The sequence below is a fragment of the Saimiri boliviensis genome, chromosome 14 (assembly GCF_048565385.1).
Source record: "Saimiri boliviensis isolate mSaiBol1 chromosome 14, mSaiBol1.pri, whole genome shotgun sequence".
In the NCBI taxonomy this organism is placed as follows: domain Eukaryota; kingdom Metazoa; phylum Chordata; class Mammalia; order Primates; family Cebidae; genus Saimiri; species Saimiri boliviensis.
Genome location: NC_133462.1, coordinates 51,660,211 through 51,681,427, shown reverse-complemented (window position 1 = coordinate 51,681,427; position 21,217 = coordinate 51,660,211). Strand labels below are relative to the sequence as shown.

At 56.4% G+C, this 21,217-nt stretch overlaps 1 protein-coding gene across 4 annotated transcripts in view; it reads right to left on the bottom strand.

The window, feature by feature from the left end:
- Positions 1–21,217, bottom strand: part of KIF21B (kinesin family member 21B) — a 50,881-nt gene that overhangs the window by 13,220 nt on the left and 16,444 nt on the right. For all 4 annotated transcript variants that reach the window (XM_039466506.2, XM_074385061.1, XM_074385059.1 and 1 more), the window contains exons 4-26: positions 19,794–19,943; positions 19,557–19,691; positions 19,007–19,174; positions 18,571–18,686; positions 17,682–17,877; positions 16,307–16,496; positions 14,849–14,912; positions 14,515–14,733; positions 14,007–14,088; positions 13,497–13,614; positions 12,543–12,734; positions 10,474–10,673; positions 6,676–6,783; positions 6,051–6,119; positions 5,264–5,496; positions 4,922–5,069; positions 4,498–4,692; positions 4,304–4,405; positions 2,985–3,150; positions 2,714–2,765; positions 2,535–2,592; positions 1,205–1,410; positions 1,053–1,127 (exon numbers count right to left, since the gene is read on the bottom strand). In XM_039466506.2, coding sequence (XP_039322440.1) covers positions 1,053–1,127; positions 1,205–1,410; positions 2,535–2,592; positions 2,714–2,765; positions 2,985–3,150; positions 4,304–4,405; positions 4,498–4,692; positions 4,922–5,069; positions 5,264–5,496; positions 6,051–6,119; positions 6,676–6,783; positions 10,474–10,673; positions 12,543–12,734; positions 13,497–13,614; positions 14,007–14,088; positions 14,515–14,733; positions 14,849–14,912; positions 16,307–16,496; positions 17,682–17,877; positions 18,571–18,686; positions 19,007–19,174; positions 19,557–19,691; positions 19,794–19,943 — 3,242 coding nt within the window. The remainder of the gene's footprint in view (positions 1–1,052; positions 1,128–1,204; positions 1,411–2,534; positions 2,593–2,713; positions 2,766–2,984; positions 3,151–4,303; positions 4,406–4,497; positions 4,693–4,921; positions 5,070–5,263; positions 5,497–6,050; positions 6,120–6,675; positions 6,784–10,473; positions 10,674–12,542; positions 12,735–13,496; positions 13,615–14,006; positions 14,089–14,514; positions 14,734–14,848; positions 14,913–16,306; positions 16,497–17,681; positions 17,878–18,570; positions 18,687–19,006; positions 19,175–19,556; positions 19,692–19,793; positions 19,944–21,217) is intronic.

Sequence of the window (21,217 nt, the reverse complement as noted above, 5' to 3'; positions counted from 1 at the left end):
AGCCTGGGCAACAAGGTGAGACCTCAACTCCACAAGTAAAATAATTATGCAGGCATGGTGGTATATGCCTGTAGTCCCAGCTATTTGAGAGGCTGAGGCGGGAGGATCGCTTGAGCCTGGGAGGCGGAGACTGCAGTGGACCCTGATCGTGCCACTGCGCTCCAGCCTGGGTGATGGTGTGAGACCCTATCTCCCAAAAGAAAACAATCCCCCTGCCTCCCACCAAGGCAGGTGGCAAGAGGCCATCTTGAGCCTTTGCTTTCCCACTATTTAGCTGCGTGCCACCAAACCTCTTGCTCTGTGGGTGTGGCCCTCAGGCGCGTGACCAGCTGGGGACTTCCCTGCCATTCTGCATTGATCTCTTTTTTCTTTGGAATTTCTAATCTCCTCTCACACAATAAGGCCTTAAAAAGACCTGAAAGCTCCCCAGAACCCATGGTCATGAAAAGGGACCGAAGCACATCAGTGCAATGGTCAGTCCAAGCCACTCCAAAGCCCTCTGTGTTGGGCGCACAGCGCAGTTTCCAGCGTCTGGCTCGGCTACGCGGTTTAAAGTTTGTTACAGAGACTACATTTCTTTTTCTTTTCTTTTTTCTTTCTGAGACAGAATCTCTGTCACCCAGGCTGCAGTGCAGTGGCATGATCTCAGCTCACAGCAATCTCTGCCTCCCAGGTTCAAATCATTCTCATGCCTCAGTCTCCCGAGTAGCCGGGATTACAAGCATGCGCCACTATGCCTGGACAATTTCTGTATTTTTAGTAGAGATGATGGTTCACCATATTGGCCAGGCTGGTCTTAAACTCCTGGGCTCAAGTGATCTGGCCATCTCAGCCTCCCAAAGTGCTAGGATTACATCATGCCTGGCCCATTTCTTGAGTCCACACCTGACAGGCTGGGGACGGGACCACTGGGTGGAGCCGAATGGCTCAGGCAAGCTGGCTCACCTTACACAGCGCAAGCTAACGTACAGAGCAGAACATCACAGCCTCCCATGTACCCAAGGACTAGACTGGGTGGTGACTCCAGAGCGGATTCTAGAACATGTTCTCACCTAATGGGCTGCCCTCGGTCGTAGGACTTCCTTCTCGTCAGTGGGGACGTCTCTGTGCCTCGAGACTGCCTGGGGCTGGAACAGAAGAGTCCAGTGAGGCCCAGACCTAACTCCACCCCCACCCCAATCCACATTCCTGCTCCCGTCCTTACAAAGTGCTGCCCCGGGTAGGCAGGCTGACAGTGCGAGAGACCTTGTCCCGGTAATAGGGGTCTCGGACGGAGAAGCCCACGCTGTCCTCCTTGATCTCAACAAGGGAGGCCAGGGACTTGGTGATGTTCTTGGTGGAGATATCCAGTGGGGGCCCCAGGCACTCGGCCGACACAGCTTTCATTTGGGCAGACAGCTTGGGCTCGCTCTGGGAAAGAAAGAACACAGCGGATCCAGTTGCCCAAATGGCATGGCACATAAAGGGAAGCCAGGGGAAATCCTACTTTTTTTTTTTTTTTTTGAGACAGGGCCTTAAAAAAAGTGGAGTGCAGTGGTGCAAAATGGGTCACTGCGGCCTCAACTTCCCAGGCTCATGTGATCCCCCAACCTTGGCCTCCCCGGCAGCTGAGACTACAGGCACGTGCCACCACACCGGGCCAGTTTAAAATTTTTTTCTGTAGAGATGGGGTCTCGCCATGTTGTCCAGGCTAGTCTTGAAATCCTGGGCTCACAAAATCCTCTTGCCTTAGACTCCCAAAGTGCCGGGATGACAGGGTGAGCCGCTGCACCCGGCCCGCCCAGAAATTCTAACGAGAAATGGTGCTATCTTGGCCTAAGGTAGAGGACCTGATGGAAGGGCCCAGACAGACATCACCTGTGCTCTGCGGCGAAACTCTCAGGGTTTCTGGAGCACCCAGAGCAACTGAAATTGTTTCACTGCCCTTAGCTGGACTACATAAACACAGAATGCCCAGCCTGACTTCTCTGCTGCTCACCAGCTCATCAGTTTACCCCAAAACCATGCGTAGTTTGCTATTCCCAGTCTGTCGTTTTCTCCCTCCGCGTCTCCTTACTAAGCCCTGCGTCTTGGTTCAGTCTAGTGAAACTGATCCCTTGATGTTAGGTAAACTTCCTCATTGCCGATTCTCCTATGGTTGAATCAACTGTGCGTATGTAAGGTAACCAGACATTTCGAGTTAGGTTTTGACCCAGGGTGTGAGGCAGAATCGTTGGGGGGTGGGGGGAGGTGATGTTTTTGAATGCAGGCACCCTGGTTACGGTGCTGTTGCTAGCAGGGTGGCAACAGAGGCTAGCGGTGACTCCAGCCACTTCCCCCTCCTTCCACCCACCTCAGAAGCAATGGGCCGTAGCAAGTTACATATCTGAACAACCCCTAATTCCAGGCTAAATTTTCTTGGCATCTCCAACCCAGCTGGGGACAATCTTGGGTTGTGGCTGAGGGTGGAGCCGTGCCACAGCAAGCCGGAAACGGGCTGTGGGGAGGCTGGCCCTGCCGCATGCACTGCCTGCCTGCCTGCCGGTGGGGCTCACCTTGAACTTGAAATCATCATGGCTGGTGGAGCCCTTCATGGTGAATGACTGGGAGAAGCTGGGGAAGAAGAAGAGAGAGTTCAGGAGCTTCAGCCCTGGGACCTACGGCAACCAACTCCTCCCATCGGTTCCGGGTACCTGCTGTGAGCCAGCCTCTCACTCCCAGCTCGCAAACTCACCTCCCCTCAGAGAACTCTGAGATCTCCTCATCTGTGCTGGCATAGCCGTTTTCTGTGGGAAGGAAGGAGGGAGGGAAAGAGGGTGAGAGGCCCCGTTCAAGAGTTGGGGAGGGAAGATGGTCTCCCTCCTGCATGTCACCCACTGCAATCAGACCGGGGCTCCTAGTAGGGGCTGGGGGCGGTTCTGGGGAAGTGAGGGCCTCCTGGGGGTCCGAGCCCAAGAGCACTGGAGTACCTAGGAGCTGGCACTTCCCCCCGCCCCCACCCATACCCTGCTGCACGTTGTAGATGAGGGCCTGCAGCTCGGGGTGTGCCTCGGCCTTCTCACGCAGGGCATCCAGGAGCAGATGGTTCTGGGAGGACCCCGCCATGTCTGTCTGCCTCAGTCGGCCCTCCAGCAGCCGGATCTGGGCTTCCTTCTGTGCCACTTGTAGCCCCTGGGGTCAGGGAACAAAGCCTGGAGTGACCCCTCCTGGCCTGGGGTTCGGGGTTCTCCATATCGCATAACCTCTACCCCTCAAGATACCTTGGAGGGCTCCCTTCCAGCTCCCAGCATCACCCTTGTACCTGGCACACACCTGAGAGAACTCCCAGCCCCCTTAGCTCCCACATACAAACATCAGGGAAGCTCACCTCAGGACACACCCTATTATGGGCCAGGTTATGTCCCCCAAAACTCATATTCGAAGCCCTAACCCCATTACCTCAGAATATGACTATTTGCAGATGGGGCCTTTACAGAGGTGACTGGGGTCATACCGGTGGGCCCTACTTCAATACGACATCCTCACTCAAAAGAAGGGGAGATTCGGACACAGACAGGAACAGAGCGAAGACCACGTGGGATGCAGGGAGAAGAAGACAGGCCCCGGAAGAAACCATCCCTGCCAACACCTTGACCTTGGACTTCCCGCCCTCGAGAACCGTGAGAAACCTCTTGTTTGAGGCTCCCAGACCGGTACTTCGTTATGGCAGCGCTGGCAAACTCATAGAGTCCCCAGACACAAAGCAGAGCTCGAAGAAACTCAGTGGAGCTGGGGAGAGGGGTCAGGTGACAGAGTCTCCCACCTCCTTCTAGACTTACACGGATGCACCCCACGTAGGGCCTGTCCCCAGAGACCACAGGCCCCAGGAGGGAAGGAGACACATCCTCTGGGTAGCTCTCTTGTCAAGGAGAGGAGAGGGGCCCAAGAAACGCCAAGGAACACCTGACGCTCTGCTGTGAGCCCCCCGGGCGGCTGTGGTCTGTCTGTCCGTCCTTCTCCTGCCCCCACATACACACACTTTTCCCTCTACCTCCAACGGAACCAAGCCCAGCACTGCTTTGAACAGGCCTGCGCCAGACACCCAAGGTCAACTCTAAAGGAGGCTCTGCTGTGTGTCAGGTGCCAGGCCACGCCCCCCCCACATGGCATCTCGTTCAAGCCGAGCCACAAGCTACAAGCCTGGTATACAGCTGTGGTGTGGGAGGTGCGGAGGTTGGGCGGCTTGTCCCAGCCTGTGAGTGATGCAGGTGAGGAGGAGCCGGGCCCCTGGGCTTCACACTAGGGTATGTCGTGGGCATCTGTGCCCGTGGGGCTCCCAGCTTACCTTGTCAATGGATGCCTTGAGGAAGTTGTCTAGCAGGAGGCGGGCTTCGGCCAGGGAGCAGGAGCTGATGACCACGGATGTGTCTGTGGAGTCCAGCTCCTCCTAGGACCGGGAGGCAGAGAGCCCCGTCACCTGGGGCTGCCCCTGCTACCACCCCACCCACCTCCGCCGACCAGGCCCAGCTCTGCGGACACCTTGGTCTCCTCCAGCTGCACGATGGTGGCCTGGCAGTCGGTGATGCTGTCGTTGATGTAGTCGATGTTGGCTGCCAGCACCTCGATCTCCTCGGCCAGCTCCTGCAGCCCCTTCTCCTCCTCCGGGCTCTCAGCCTGCAGCCGCTCCCGCTTCCTCCGCAGCGCCTCCTGCAGGAGGAACAGCTCCTCCCTTTTCTGGGGTCAGGAGACGATTGCGATGGAGGAGTGGTCTCAGGTAGCTGCCCAGCCCTGCCCACAGCTTCCACCACAGGCTGGTCTGTGAGGTTCCCCCAGCACCTCTGGATTCCAGGCACAATGAGCAGAGGGAGTGGGGAACGGGGAAAGGTCTGAAGAGCCAGAGAAGTTGGAGGTGACAGAGGACAGGCAGACGGTGGGATGGGAGAGAAGCGGGAGGAGGGTTCACCTTGATGAGCCGCTCCATGTCGGCCTCCAGGTTGACAATGGTCATTCTCTGCATGACGATGTCAATGATCCGCCGCTCTAGGGACTGCCACTTGAGCCTTGCGGCCTTACTGAAGCTCTGGCTGGCCCCCTTCTTCTGGAACTTCTTTCTGGAAGACACAGGCAAAGGGGATTGGATGGGACTCCTTTTAACCTCTGCAGCTCCACTGAGCTCCCTCCCTGGAGTTGACAATCGTGGGAACCCGGAGCACTCTCCAGAGCTCCTCTCTCCCTCACCCTGGTCCTGCCCCATATTCTCACCCCCTCTGCCTGCACAGACCAGGGTACTGCCAGTCCACCTTACCGGGCAGGACGGGTGCCATTGACACTAGGCGCAGGGTGGTCCCCCAAGAAGTGGTTGATTTTGCGGTTCCACTGGCGCACGATGCTGGAGACAGAGCGGGCCCCTGATTCAGCCTCCGATGAGGTGGTGCTGGCTGACACCTCAGCCCCAGAGTCCAACATGGGCGGCTTCAGTCCTGCACGCCCTGCCACCCGCTCAGACATGGGCTTGGCCAGGCGCCTCAGTGCAGAAACCTGGGGCAGCGGGGAGACAAGAGGGAGCTGGTGAGCAGGGTGGTCTGGAGCCACACAGAAGGGCCCAAGTTAGGGTGCCAGGCAGCAAGAACACAGAGGCTGCTCTGTGCTGGCCCTGGCTTGGGCTGCAAAAGGGCCAAGGGGTCTCTGTGTGATATGACATGAACACAAAAGAGGCTGCCACCTTCTTTTTTTTTTTTAATGCACAGCTCAGGCATTTGGGAACGGAGCCTGCAGTCTGCCCTGCAGCCTGAGCTCTTGTTGAGAAAAGCCCACCTAATAGGCTGGACACAATCTGGACACCGACTATGCCTGCTGAATGGAAGGAGGGAGAGCCAGGGTCACAGGCAGGGCTGGCTTCCCCTCCCTGCCCGCTCTGGCAGAACTGGGAAATACCACCTTTATTCCACTGCCAGGAAGCTGGAGGCCCAGAAAAGAGAGCAGGCAATGTACACATGCGCGCACACACGCGCACACATGCGCGCACACACGCGCGCACACACGCACACACGTGCAGCAGGAGCAGGGCCTCACTAGCCCACGAGTAAGCTCACCTCCTGGGTCTTCCTCCTTAGGACCATCTCCTGCTGCCGCTTCTGGGACTCCAGAGCTCGGATCTGAAACTGTGGGAGACAGAAGAGGGCTAGGGTCCACCCTCAGGCACCTTGGCCCCCTCTGTCTGTACACGGGCTGGCCAGCTCTGTAGTTAAAAGCCTGGGCTTCAGGGTAATTTTCATGTAGCCAAACTCTTGATAAAGTGGGACCCAGAGTCGGGCTGCCCTCCCTGGAGGTTGCAGTGAAGTCCTCTTTCTCCACAAGGGCAATTTCCGCAGCCTCTTCTTTGCTCCAGTGGGGAGGAATTCTGGCCCGGAGGGCTCAGCCCCACTGGGCTTCTCTGCAGGGCCTGAAGCTGCACACGTCTGGCTTGCTGGTCACCTTGGGCAAGCTCCTTCCCCCTCTCCAGGGCTCAAGTCCCTCCTCTTAACAGGTGGGGGCTGGGCCAGAAGCCGCAGGGTCTGGTCCTCCTCTGACAGGCAGCACTGTCCTCCAAGCACGACCATTACCACTTAGGACAGTGGAGACTGAGGCCTGCTTGGTCCCGAGGGGCAACCAGCCTCACCAGGAGGCTGGGAGAGCCAGGGCCAAAGGCTCCCGGGAGGCCAAAGGGCCACCCCTCACCTCCTGTCGCCGCTGCTCCTTCTTGAGCTGCGCGATCTCCCGGTTCCTCTTGGTCTCCACCAGCCGCCGCCGCTGCTGCTCCTCACGCATCTGCTTCATCAGGGCCACCTGGGATGGACAGAGGTGCTGGTGCTGAGACAGGGCTGGGAAGCAGCTGCCCACACTCTCCAGGGAGGGGCCCGCTCTGAGGACAGGGGCATGGATAGGGGTGAGCCAGGCAACACTGGCTCAGGGCCGGGGTTCTGAAGCGAGGGGTTCCACCTCCCACTCCTCCACAGGAGCTGAAGCCACCTGGGCGACCTGCCAAAAGGAGTGGCCTCACAGCCAGCCCGGCAGTGCAGGTACCCCAATCTGCAGGGCCCAACTGTGGCCCTCGCTGCTCAGAATGCCACAGCCCCTGGTGGCCCTCACCCACAGCTACTGTCCTCTGTCTGGCCATTCCAGAACCGGCCTGGGTTGCTGGAGGCAGGTAATCCTCTCCCCTCCTGGAGGCTGAGCTGTAGTCAGGGCTGAAGTAAAGGTCAGGGCCCCCATGGCCAGGCTCACAGTGACAGAAATAAAAACCACCATTATTTACTGAGATCTGGCTGCATGCCAGGCACCCTCCTCATGACAATCATGAGAGAGGCATTATCGTTCCTGTTTTATAAACAAGGAAATGAGCCTCAGAGAGACAAAGGGACTTACGGTCATAAAACTAGCAATGGATGGCCGTATTCCGATAACAAATCATTGCCTCCCAATCTGGCTTTTCCTGCAGTCCCAGGGATGGCTCTGTGAGAGGTCAGCAAAGCTAGGGACTAAGTGCTAGGGACGCCAGAGTTGTTGGAAATGTAGCCAGAGGCACAGAGAGCACCATTAGTGTGGCCAGGGGTGACCCAATGTGCTGGGGAGCCACTGACCTGGGGCCCTGCGGCATCTGCTCCCTATTCCTGGAGCCCAGAACATAGAAGTATAATGTATACAGGGTTTTGGACACCTTCCGAGTGACAGGGGCATGAGAAACACATGGCAGTCAATCTTTCCGCTGCCACTGAACCCTCGGACACCACCAGGAATGCCACCATCTGCCCTGCCCTCAGAACAGTCGAGAAAGGAAACAGGCCGAATGCAGTGGCTCACACCTGTAATCCCAGCACAAGCACTTTGGAGGCCGAGGTGGAAGGACTGCTTGATTCTAGGAGTTCAAGATCAGTCTGGGCAACACAGTGAGACTCTGTCTCCACCGAAAACAATACAAAAACTAGCCCAGTATGGTGGCGTGTGCCCACAGTCCCAGCTACTCAGGAGGCTAAGGTGGGAGGACTGCTTAAGTCCAGGAGGCTGGGGCTGCAATGAGCTATGTTAATGCCACTGCACTCCAGCCAGGGCAACAGCGAGACTGCCTTTTTTTAAAAAAAACAAAGAAAGAAAGAAAGAAAGAAAAAGCAAGAGGAAATGGCATGAGAAAGCAGGGCTAATGGCTAGCAGGGCTGGCTTCTCTCTGAGAGGGTAGGAGGGCAGGCACGGTCTGTTGGGGTGGATATGCAGAGAAGAGGAGGGATTGCTTGCTGCTGGGGCTTTGGAGTCCAGAATGAGTGTTCTCCGAAAGGACTAGAAGAACAAGTCAGACCCTTGGCTAAAAGTGGACCTGAAAACTCCAGCATCCCAGGAGCTGTGTGCAAACCCAAGGTGTCACGTATCTTCCGGGGTCAGGGGCTTAAGGCTTCCTGGGGAGGTGCTATGTCTTCCTGGTCAAAGATTCATCCACTTGATTTTGCATGTGTGGTCAAGCTCCATGGTGGCTACCACAGAGGCAAAAGTCTCAGAACAGATGAGCACATTCCAGGCACACGACAGGCCATGGTGCCCCAGACCAGCATTCTCTGCAGGTTTAAGGTGGAAGGCACTGTGGCCTCTCCCTGGGAGGCCCTGTAGCTGCAGGCCCCACCCCGGTTCCATTCTGTGAATCGCTGGGGCCCTGCAGCTAGCTGAACAGCCATGGGAGGACTCTGGGGCAGGCACTGGCTCTCACGGCTTCTGGTTTGAACCCTCGGCTGCTGCACACTCTGTCCCTCCAACAGAAAACCTGGGCCCCTCCTGGGATGACCCAAGGGTGTTCCTTTCTGCTTCTAGCTCTGGGTTCGTAAGAGCAAAGTCACGTGGACAGAGCCGGGCACCTGGCTGAAGGAGCTCAGCAATCCGGAGACGGAAACACAGGTCTACATATGAGCCTTCTGTCTGTCAGATGCATCTTGGCATTATATTATCTGTCAGGCTTCAGAGCCATAGGGATCTTCCCTCACGAGGCTCTACAGGGCCTCTGCAGCGGAGATGTGAGCTGGCCAGGACAGGATACCCTGGGATACCCTGCAGAGGTATCAGCTGGAAACCCTCAGAAGACAGAGTGGGGATGCATACAGGTGCACCCAAAAGTGCTACAGAAGCTGCTGCAGACCGTGCAGGCCCCTGGCGGGAGTGCTGCTCCACCCCGGGGATAACCAAGGCCCATCTGTCCCTCCCTCTAAACCATCAGCGGGTACCTGGGGCCCTGGTGATCTGGGTATTTGAGTCTCAATTCCCCACAGGGTGGATGCACTGACGGAGATGGTAAAAATGGGCTCTCTGGGACCAGCCCAGGCCAGGCAGGTCTGAGCACAGCAAGGCAGGGCCTTCTCTACTCTGGTCAGGTTTATGAAGCTTTTGGGCCTGCAGCCCAAGCTTGGGGACATAGCCTGCCCAGGTGAGGTGGCTGGGCCTCAACGACAGCTGTGGGTCTGCCTCTTCTCAGAATGGACCTCACTGCACTGCCTCTCTCCTCTGCACACAGAGTCAGCCGTTAGGGTGTAGCTACCAATGGCTCCTAGATGCCCCATCAGCCCCAAGCACTGGGGAGCACCCCTTTCCGACATCTCTGTCCCCAAGGCCAGTCCTTCACAGCACGCTGGGGCTGCCACCAGTGCCCAGGGCCTCGCCCAGGGCTGTGGAGAGCTGGGCTCCACTGATGGCTGAGAGTCAGAGCAGGCAAGAATGCAAGACTGGGAGGGCCCAGGGGGAGGGAGGACTGAAAGGGAGCAGGGATCTGCTGAGCCCCAGGGGGGAGCCAGAACACACCAGACACCGAAACACAAGACCTGGGTCCCCGAAGCCAGAAGCGCAGGGGCCAACCCCGGGCCCCAGAGACTACAGCACTCTGAGTGGTGGCAAAGTTGAAAAGGGAGGCCTTGTGCCACCCAGAACACGTGGTGGTTAGGAGGCAGAGAACCAAGTTCAAATCCCAGTGCTATGGCTTGGGAGCTGGAATTGACTTCTCCGGGCCTCACTTTCTCATACATAAAGGAAGAATGAGAGGACTTCCTTCATGAGGTTCTTCTAGGGACTGAATGTGATCACGCGCGTGGAGCCCAGCCATAGTAAATGTTCAAATGATGGTAACTGTTACTATTATCATTCGAGGCCAGGGGTGCCCCACATGAGGGGACTCGTGTGCGCTTTGGGCAGACCCGAAGCAAGTGTGCTGCAGCCTCCCCCAAGGAGGCAGCACCGAGTGGGGTCCCCTGAGATCCTCACCTGCCTGAACACGACCCCACACCGCCCCCACCTCTGCACACTGGCCCCACTACGGGGTGGGTTGTTTCACCTTGGACGATGCTCTCAGCTAAGAGGACCATATCCAGGGCCAAGCCGGGGTGAAACTAGGCAATGCTATGTGTCGAGAAGAGAATCCACACTTGACGGCAATGATTATTTCAACCACGGTGAGTGGATTCCGAGGTCACATGCACTCCAGGCCACACTCGTCACACCCTCAGCCCCTACCTTGGCCTTCTTCATCTCAGCCACCTCGGCCTGTAGCTTCTTCAGCTCCCTCTCGTAGCGTGACTGGTTCTTGAGCAGCCGGGCGTGCTCCTTCTGGGCGGCCTGCAGCTTCTGCAGGTCCCGGTTCATCTCCCGCAGCCTCTTCTCGTAGTCTGCCTTGATCTTGTTGGCCTTCTCCTCCGTGTAGCACTCCATGGTGCCTGAGAGCAACCAGAGGCAGCTGTCCGTGCTGGGTCCCCAAGGGCTCCCACTAAACACAGGGTCATCAAGGAGGAACGCAGGAGCCTCTGTTCCAGTCTCACTGCATGACCTCGGGCAAGTCACACCCGTCTCGGAGCCTGTGGCCTCATTTGAATGAGGGGGTCCGACTAGGTGATGCTCAAGGCCCCTTCCCGCTCTGACATCCTATTGGAATGTGCAGGGGTGTTTTTGTGTCAAGATCTCCGAGCTCCTGGTCCCCAGCTTCCCACGAGTGTCCTGTAGCTCACTCATGCTGGCTGGTTCTGACCCATGATCCAGTATTGGAGGAAAGGGCTGGGGCCCGTGGGAAGAGGAAAGAGTTGGCAAGAGAAGACAGAGTGGTGTGGGCCAGCGCAGAAGGAGTAAGCTGATTCTCCACCCTTACCCTCTCCTTCCTGAGGACAGACATCTGACAGACATCCAACTTACAGGTACAAAACCCAATGCCTCATTCCCACCCCTGCCCCACCTCAGTACACAGCATCACCTCCTTCCAGAAGCTCACACCCTGAGGCGTCCCTGGCTCCCCTCTCCCTCACAGACACCTCCCAGCAATCAGCAAAGCCTTCTGCCTCAACCGGCAAAATACACCCAAAGTCTGACTTCTCCTTACCACCTCTCCTGGGGTCTTTGTAACCAGTTCCTAAGTGGTCTCCAGCTTCCACTTTCATCCCCCCATGCAGCAGCCAGAGTCATCTTTCAAAAACGCTTTGACATTTTGCATCACATAGCTCTCTTTGAAACGACACACATCCCATCTCCCTCAGAGTATAAGGCAATGTACTCCCTCAGAGTAAAATGACATGATGTGGCCCCACGTGTCTTCTCTGGCCTGTCCCCTCTTGCTGTGCTCCAGCCATCCTGGGCCCCTCATCATTCTGCCAACATGCCAGGCACATGGCAGCTTTATGGCCTTGGCATCTTCTGTTCCCTCTGCCTGGGACACGCTTCCCCTGGCTGCTTCGGCTCTAGCACTCTCGCCTTCTGCAAGTCTTTGCTCAGAAGTTACCTTCCCAGTGAAGTCTTCCACGACCATCTTTTAAAAACACCAACTCGCTCCTCAGCAGTTCCTGTTCCCCTTCCTGGCTATATTTTTTTCATGCTTATTGTCATTGAACATGCTATAGAACAATGTCTGCTCTATCAGACATATTCAACATGTGATTGTCGAGTAAGTAAATCAATGAATGAATAAATAAAAAATGGAATGAATGGGATGAAGAGCAGCATGAGGAAGGTAGAATGGGAGAAGGTTTATAAACAGGTCCAAAGGAAAAGACTCAAGGAACTGAATGCAGGAGGTAAGGCTGGGAGTGTCACGTTCAAGTGCCTAGGTATACAAAGAATCCTGGCTGGACACAGCGGCTCACACTTGTAATCCCAGCACTTTGGGAGGCCAAGGCAGGTGGATCATGAGGTCAGGAGTTTGAGACCATCCTGGCCAACGTGGTGAAACCCCCGTTTCTACTAAAAAATACAAAAATTAGCCAGGTGTGGTGGCACATGCTGGTAGTCCCAGCTACTCAGGAGGCTGAGGCAGGAGAATCACTTGAACCCAGGAGGCAGAGGTTGCAGTGAGCCAAGATTGTGCCACTGCACTCCAGACTGGGTGACAGACAAAAAAAAAAAAAGAGAGAGAGAGAGAGAGAGAATCCTAATATGTGACATGATAGAAAAAAAAAAAATCATTTGTTTCGTAGGAACTAGATTCGCAAGTCCCTTGCCTAGAAGGCCAGGATAACCCCAACAGGCCAGCTGCTGTTGACAGAGGAGGGGCTCACAGGAAAGGGAGGGAACGGACGTGGTGGGGGGCGTGGCGCTGGCCTTACTGAGGTTCTGCAGCACGCGGTCTCGCTCCAGCTGCGTGTCCCGGATCTTGTTCTGCAGCAGAATCAGCTTTTCCTCATACTGGTGCTTGAGCGTCTGTAGCCGTCGCTGGCTGTTCTCCAGCTCGTCGATGAGCTTCTGCTTGATCTCGATCTCGCACGTCAGGTCGGCCAGGTCCGCCTGGAAGTTCACCTCTACGGGGACACAGCCAGGCTCAGCCCCGCAACAGGGCGAGGGGCAAAATGGGGGGCAGATGCGCCAGTCCTGGGCGCTGGGACTCTCCTTTGGTCAGCCATGACCGATCAGTGACCAGAGGCTGGGCAAAATGATAAATCCCAACACAGGTAGAATGCAGCCAGAAGGGGCAACGCATGGAAAGAGCAGTCCCAGACAGACAAGGCGGGGCTCAGGAGCTGGCGGGGGATCTACACATCCTTCCCAGCCCAGCCATGCCCGAGGCCAACATTCACCTGTTGTAGATGACATGGGACCAGCTTGGGTGGAGGGAGGTAGGGCGACTAAGAGCACTTTGCACGCCCAGGGCCAGCGCTGGCAGCAGGCAGGGCTTAAGGGGCAGCGTCTCCATTTAGAGGAGAGGGCTTTGTGCAGTCAGGCCAATGTGCCCATTCGCTCTGCATGGACCGCACTGGGAGGCTCACTAATCCCCTGTGAGCTGTTCCTCGGTCGTAATATAGGGACGCTCACCACACCTATGCACACAGTTGCAGTAAAGACTGAAAGAACCAACCCATGCAAAGGGTTAGGGTGAGCCCAGGGCCTGGCACCTATGAATGACCGGGAAGGCTTTGCCGTCATCACCATCATGACTGCTGTGGCCGTTTGTTTCATGTCTGGGAGTTCTGGGGCCTGGACACCATTATCTTAGAGACCTCTAGCAGGGCCCGAGCCACCCCCAGGCAGCCCACCCCCGCAGCCCGCAGCCCAGGCCCACACACCCTTCTCCTCGGGGTCTGAGTCCGAGTCCACCAGGCTCTCGTCACTGCCCGAGTCCTCATCTTCATCCTCGCGCCCTTCCTCCTCCTCACAGCCACTCTCGTCTCGCTCTTCCTCCTCCTGGGCACCAAGCACCATTGGGGTGGGCCTGGCCTCAGAGAGGGGAGCCCAGAGGCAGAGGTGCGTCCTGACACAGTGCCTCGGGTGTGTCAGGAGGGTGGGGATTGGGACGGGCCACAGCGGAGACCCCTGCCCACCCCCCGCCCCCTGGAAGAGCAGCACCTCCCCCAACCGCCCAGAGGAATTCCTCTGGGAGGGCCTCCCTGCCGGCATCATGCATTTGGGATGAGGTGGGGGCCTAGGGGAGGGAGATCAACACGGTAACCAGTCAGCAACAGCAGGAAGTACAAGGATCAACTGGAGGCAGGCCCAGCCCCCTCCCTCACTCTGTACGAGGATGCGGAGGGGGACCCCCAACCCCAGCAGGGACGTGGGCGAGCTGTGCTCCTCACCTCCTCCGCCTCGTTCTCATCCGTCTCCTCACTGTTGTCCTGATGGAGTTTTGCCCTCTTCTTGAAGGCTTCCTTCTCAGGGCTGCGCAGGGAGCACGGGGAGGCTGGATTAGGAGGGCTGCCCTGCCTTGGGTACACATGCGGGGCGGCAGCACAGGGAGGCTCTCACCAGGGGGCGGGGAGGGCGCTAGCGCCTACTCTGCAGAGAACCCCGCTGCTCTTCCCTGGGGCCACCCAGAACTGGCCTTGGCTCAGCTCAGTCCTTCCTCTCCTTGGGGGAAAGCACATGGCATGGGAGAATGTGGGGGAGGGGGGCTGTCCAAAAGGCTGAGCAAATCTGAGCCATGAATTCCCAAGCAATACTGAGGCGGCCCCTGGGGCTGGGGGAGTGGGGTTCCCTCCTAAACGCAAGTGGGCAGCAGTCCTCCTGGGGGCTGGGCAGCGTCCACTGGGGCGGTCTGAGGGCTCTCGGGGATGGGGACGGGGACGGGGACGGCACTCCACTCACCTCTTCCTCCGCTGCCTGACCTCCTTCTTCTTTAGCCGCTCCAGGTCCTGCTTGGCCCTGCGGATCACCTCCGAGGCATCCTCCATGGAGCTGGCCGGGCTGCCCCCAAGAGTCGGGGCGGCCGGAGAAGCACCCAGGGAGTACGGGCTCCTAGCCGAGGCCCGTGAGAGGCTGCGGCGCAGCGACTCGTTCATGGCTTCACTCTCCAGGAGCTTCGTCCTGTGCAGGAAGAGCGAGTGGGCGGGGCCGGGTAAGCCACCAATGCCCTTGGCCTCACCCGGGGGATGGCGGGGCTGGGGGGGCAGCCTACACACACCTGCCCCAGCTCACTCACCGCAGCTCCTCGATCTCCCGGATGTAGTTCTGGATGAGTGCACCGATGGCCTCGTTGCCGTCGCCTGGAGTGGGAAGCCGGGAAGGAGGGTGCGATAAACAAGATACATAGACCTGGCACAGTGGCTCACGCCTGTAATCCCAACACTTTGGGAGGCCAAGGTGGGCGGATCACCTGAGGTCGGGAGTTCGAGACCAGCCTGACCAACATGGAGAAACCCCGTCTCTACTGAAAATACAAAATTAGCTGGGCGTGGTGGTGCATGCCTGTAATCCCAGCTACTTGGGAGACTGGGGCAGGAGAATCGCTTGAACCCGGGAGGCGGAGGCCACAGTGAACCAAGATCACACCATTGCACTACAGCCTGGGCAACAAGAGTGAAATTCCATCTCAAAAAAAAAAAAAAGAAGAACAAGAAAGATACACAGCAAGGGCCTTCACCTCTGGACTACTGCTCTTATATCTGTGCCTGTAATAGGGTAGCTCACGTGAGCCTTTTCCAAAAAGGAATCTGTATCAAAATATACTTTGCACAGAGGTATACAGGCACTGTCAGCAACAGCAAGAAACTGCAAACGACCTGAATGCCCATCACTGGCCTATGACAATAAATTTATTCATCATTATTACATATGGAACACCATGGCAGAAGATGAAGAGAAGTGGGCTTTTTTTTTTTTTTTTTTTTTTTTTTTAATTTTTTGGTTAGAGCCAAGGTCTTGCTCTGTCGCCCAGGCTAGAGTCACAGCCGACTGCAGCCTCGACCTTCTGAGCTCAGGCAATCCTCCTATCTCAGCCTCCCAAGTAATAGGAACTACAGACATGTGCCACCACACCTGGCTAATCTTCATATTTTTTTGCAGAGACTAGGTGACCCTGTGTTGCCCAGGCTGATCTCAAACTCCTGGGCTCAAGCAATTCTCCTGCCTTGGCCTCGCAAGTTGCTGGGATTACAGGCGTGAACCCAAAGTAGGTTTAATACGGAAAGATTTCGAAAACAGAATGCTAAATGGAAAAGGTAAGTCTTAGAGCAATATATACAATCTCATACATAGAAAAAGTAGTCTATACCGTATGCACATTTAAGAATATATACGAACACATATTCATACTTGAAACAAATACTGAGAAAGGTGTGGGAAAATACACACCAAGCTGCTCATGGAGGTTCCTTCTGAGAAGTAGGGAGGGCCTGGGATGGAGAGTTCAGGGAGAGACAATTTTAACCTTTCACTTCATATAGTGATGTACTGTTTGCATGTTGAACAAGAAGGAAGTGTTCATGTATTACTTGTGTCATACAAAGATGTTTTAAAATCAAGTGAAAAAAAATGCATAAATGAGTTGAACTGTGAATTGACTGGCTGGCTTAGCCCACCTGATGCTCTAGGGTGGGTGTGGGGAGAGGGGATCCTAGCTCGTTGGTGCTCTGAGCTGCCCTGGCACACCCCAACTCACCGGCCTTGGCCAGCAACAGGTTGGCCTCCTGGCTCATGAGCTGGGTGACGCGGTTGTTGATGGCGTCAATGGCCTCCTGCATGGCTTTCACCCGGAGCCGCAGAGCCGCATTCTCCTTCTGCAGCATGGCATTCTCCCGGAACAGGTCACTATAGCCTTCGGCACCATCCTCCCCGATCACTCGCTTGCCCTGGGAGCAGGGGCGACGGAGAGCAGTCAGGCAGCCGAGTTTGCAGGCGGGGGAAGGGGCTGACAACACCCCTCCCTCTGCCAGCGCCCTGGCCTTCCCCTGGCTACGGCAGCACCACCATTCTCCCCTGTCACGGGTTTCCTAAAACACAGCTCCTGGCCCCCAATGCTCAAAAACCTTACATAGTTCTCCTCGACAATAAACAGCCCAAATTTTGTGAGCAGCCACCCAAGGCCTCTCGCAATCTTAACTTGACCTACCTTTCCACAGTGTACTTTCATTTATCTCCATAAACACTAGTCCAAGGGTCAAAACCCTCTCTGCAGGCAGCTGGCACAAATGAGTCAGGCTGGGTGTAAGACAGTAGGGAGTGGTAGAGACTGGAGCTCAGAGAGTCCCAGACTCAGTATAAAAGGCGCAGCCTCTATGCCACTCCAGCCAGCTTAGGACCATAAGTAGTTCCAGCAAATCTGAAACTCCCTGACTTTCAGAAAGGTTGACAACTAAGTTTTCTTCTTTTAAAACAAGTGCAAGCCAAACTAAAACTCATCTATGTGCCAGATTCAGGCCATGGGCTACCAGCTGGTGACTTCTGCCTTGGTCACATGGAATTAGACAGTCCCCCAAAGGACCCATTTTCTCCCACTCTGTGTCTCTGTGCATGGCTTGTTCCTTACCTAGAATGCCTGTCCCATCTCATTTTGTTGTTATCTCATTCACTCTGCGAAATCCATATAAAAGGCCCCTTTTTCCATGAGGCCCTCCCCGACCATCCAAGAAAATGAGGCCAACTGTCTCCTCTGCAGCACACTGAACTACTCCTGCGGTCTCTTCTACCGATTACATGCCAGTCTAGCAGTCTCGTCTGTTCCCACACAACACGTTCAGCAGACGTGAAAACTCCCTGGAGAGTGTCTTCTGTGTCCATAAGATCTATGCAACAAAAGCCGGGGAGCCCTTCTTCCTCCAACTTAATATTCTAAAATCCTGAGGGCTCAGACTGTGCTTGGTTCACCTGGGTGAGTCCCTAATAGTGAGCATCATGCCTGGCACACAACCGATGCTCAAGAGTCACGTCCAAAGTGGATGGTGGGTGACAGGGAGGTGAGAGTCAGGGTGAGGCTGGGGGAGAGGGCACACTAGCTCCAAGAAGGAGTGCTGGGCAGCGCCCAAGGGCATGCTCACCGCCTTGTACTCCATCAGCTCCATCTGCAGCCGGGCAATCTCAGCCCGCAGTGCACTGATCTGCTGGCTGGTCTTGTCCTGGTTCACTACCACCTTGTTCTTGATGTTGCGGGCCCGATTGGCATATTTGAGTGTGTTGAGGGTCTCCATGAAGTCTCGGTCTGAGGGGCTCACACAGGCGATCATGATGGTCTGGCTGGGGGTGCAGAAAGGCTGGTGTGAGGGTGAGGGACCCAGCCGGTCTCCAGAGGCACTGCCTCAGGGCAGAGGTCCCGCTCCCATCACATTCCCCCGCTGCCTTAATGCATTCAGGAGGACAGACCCTGGGATGTGGGCATCTGGACCACCTGGCTGGGAGTTTCCACTGCAGCAGCAGGTAACCACAGCGAAGGCAGCTACCAAGGCTAAGGACGCAGTGATACACAATTGCCACAGTCCTTTGCTTGGTGATGAGGATAGGCCACAGCCCTGCATTTTCTTTTTTATTATTTTTTTAAGACAGGGTTTCACCATGTTAGCCAGGCTGGTCTTGAACTCCTAACCTCAGGTGATCTACCCGCCTCGGCCTCCCAAAGTGCTGAGATCACAGGCGTGAGCCACCAAGCCAGGCCAGCTCTGCATTTTCTAGCATTTCCCATCTATCATCTCATCTGGGCCATAGGGCGTTCCTTAGGAACATCTCTCCCTATTTTACTGATAAGGAAACTGCGTCTGACCATAGCTGTCTAAAGGTCATGAAGCACCTCAAGGTTCCTATCTCCCAAATCTGCAGCCTAGGATGGGAGGGCCTCCTCCTCCCGGGCAGGCATGTGCCACACCCACACACCAGCATCTTCCAGGAATCTCCCTGCCTCCCCTGCCCGCTTCGCAGGTGTTGGTCACCAGATACCTGTTGCCCCCCAGCGAGTCCTGGAGGAGCCGAGTGAGCTTGGAGTCCCTGTAGGGAACGTGCACCACCTTCTTGCTCTGGTCCCCTAAGGCGCTGATCACATTGCCCAAGGCCAGCTGCGGGAGACAGACCCTGGCACTCAAGAGTCACTCACGGAGTGGAGGGAGGGAGGGAGGGACAAGACAATCCCCAAGTCATCTGTACCTGCCTCTCTGGCCCCAGCAGCTCTCTTGCTCTCTGGGTGGGTTTATAGGCAGATGGATAAGCTGGTGAAATCAGGAAGTTGGGGGCAGGGATGAGGTCTGGGAGTGAAGGGCTAACTGGCAAGATGTCCAAGGGAGACTCAGCAGGCATGGGATTGCAGGGCCCTGGAGGGGTCTGAGACTGCGCTGTGTGAGTGGTGGGTGCTGGGGCTGATGACCCGCCATGTGCCTACCAGGCCACAGTTGATGGAGATGCCCTCCTTGGCCCGCTCGCCGGTGGCCCCTGTCCGCTTCAGCCGCTCTGAGCCGGCCAGGTCCACAAAGTGAAACTTAGCGGTGAGTGTCTCATACTCACTGGAGGGAGGGGTACCATCAGGAAGCCCGGTCACCGCCTCATTCACCTGCAGCAGAAGTCAGCTCTGACTCACCCAGCCCTCGCTCACCTCGCTGGCTCCCCTGCTCACAGTACTGCCGTCTGGGAGAGGCAGGGCAGACGGCCGAATGTGTTACACTGTCCTCCACACATGCAGAGCGTCTGACAGTGTGCACAGTACTTGCACAAGCCTGATTTCCGTTAAATCCTCACAACACCACGATAGAGAGATCATTAACCCATTTTGCAAATCGGGCAACTGAGGCTCAAGAAAAATACATAAAAATCAACAAATGGCAGAGGCTAGCCTCAATCTTCTTTGCTATCTCTGGATCTGTAGCTCCTCATCTTGCCCTTCCTGGGATGCCCCTATAGCAAGCTGGCTCCTGGACCCCCTGCAGGCTCCTCACCAGGTCGGGCTGGGTGCACACGCGCATCTGGCACAGGTGGATGGTGAAGATGGCATGGGAGCGCGAGCTCTGTACGTTCATCTGGGTGCTAGCTGTGGTGCGCGACAGGGCCCCCTGCTTCAGGCACTGGATCAGCTGGAAACAGAGGTAGAAGTGAGGGCTCGGGACTACCGTGGTGCCAGCCCCTGCCCTTTCAGGATGCCCAGGGCCTGTTCCAGACCTCCAGCAGATGCTCACCTCCTCCTGAGAGTGGATGAGGCGAGAGGTGACGCCGGTGGTATAGATGCCACCGTTCGCGTCCTCATGGATCTTGATGTTGGACCTGCGGTGGCGGGCGTCAGGGTCACGGGTGCTGTCAAACAGGTCAAGGATCTCCTCGTTGTAGAGCTGTGCCAGAAGGAAACAGCTGAAGGCACAGGGCATGCAGTGGGGCCCCAGGTGGCTGCCACATGCCTGTAAACCATCTCTGTTTTATAGATGTGCAAACTGAGGCTCTAGGTCCCTTCTGCGTTCTGAATCCCATGGCCTTTCTGAAGGATGGGGGCAGGAGGCAGCTGGGACCTGAGCAGAACTAGCTAGAGGCTGCACACTGTTCCTCACTCTCCAAGGAAGCAGCAGCCAGCAGTTCGGTCCCAGCAGGGGCAAAGGACGGAAGGAAGACAAAGGATTGGGGCTCTAAGATGCAGGAGATGAGGAAGAGGTGGCCACAGTTTGAGCAGATCCTGTTGTATTCCTGGAGTGGGAAAGAGTGGGTGGGGATGTGACTCCAGGTGAGGGAGAGCAGAGACAGAGCTCAGTGGAGACCAGGGGAGCTGTGCCCTGACCCTGTGGTCTCTGAGGTGACGACAAGCTCTTGAGGGGAGGAACACATCTGTGTGCCTTGCCCTATGCTAGGCAGCAGGTGGGCAAGGAGAGCACGCTACCAGCGTCCTGGAGAGGGCCTGGTGAGACCATCGTGGTGAGGGGGCCCGGCCAGGAGCAGTCACCCCATTTCAGGCGGTCTCAGCCAAGAAGACTCCTGCGTTTGGAACTGCTGAATTCTGGGATGCTCGGCAAGCAGGGAGCGAGGGCTGGGGAGTGGAATCGGGATGGGGCGGCTAGGGCGGCAGCCAGGAAAATGCCGTGGGGCTCAGGGGGAGACTGCAGCCCTCAGACATCCAGGCTTGGACAGCCCTGAAGGGACTGAAATATCCCACATGGATGGGGAGGAGGAGATGGAGAGGATGGGGCAGATGGGGGCCCACAGTGTCTGTCTGTCTGTCTGTCTGTTGGGGCAGACACATTGCGTCATTTGACCTCTTGTGGTTCACTGCATGGAACTGATTTTCCAGGAACCTGCTCTTTGGGGCTTCTCCACAGCAGCAGGATAGGGGAGGGATGAAAACAAAGAGATGTGAGAGAGATGCTTATTGAGATACACGAGCAGCAGGACACAGACACAGACATGAACACAGACACAGACACACACACACACACACACATGCACAGACATGGACACACACGCACACACACAGACACACACAGACAGATAACACACAGAGACACAGACACACACGCACAGACACGGACACACACACACACACAGACAAATGCGCACACACAGAGACACAGACACACACGCACAGACACGGACACACACACAGACAGATGCGCACACACAG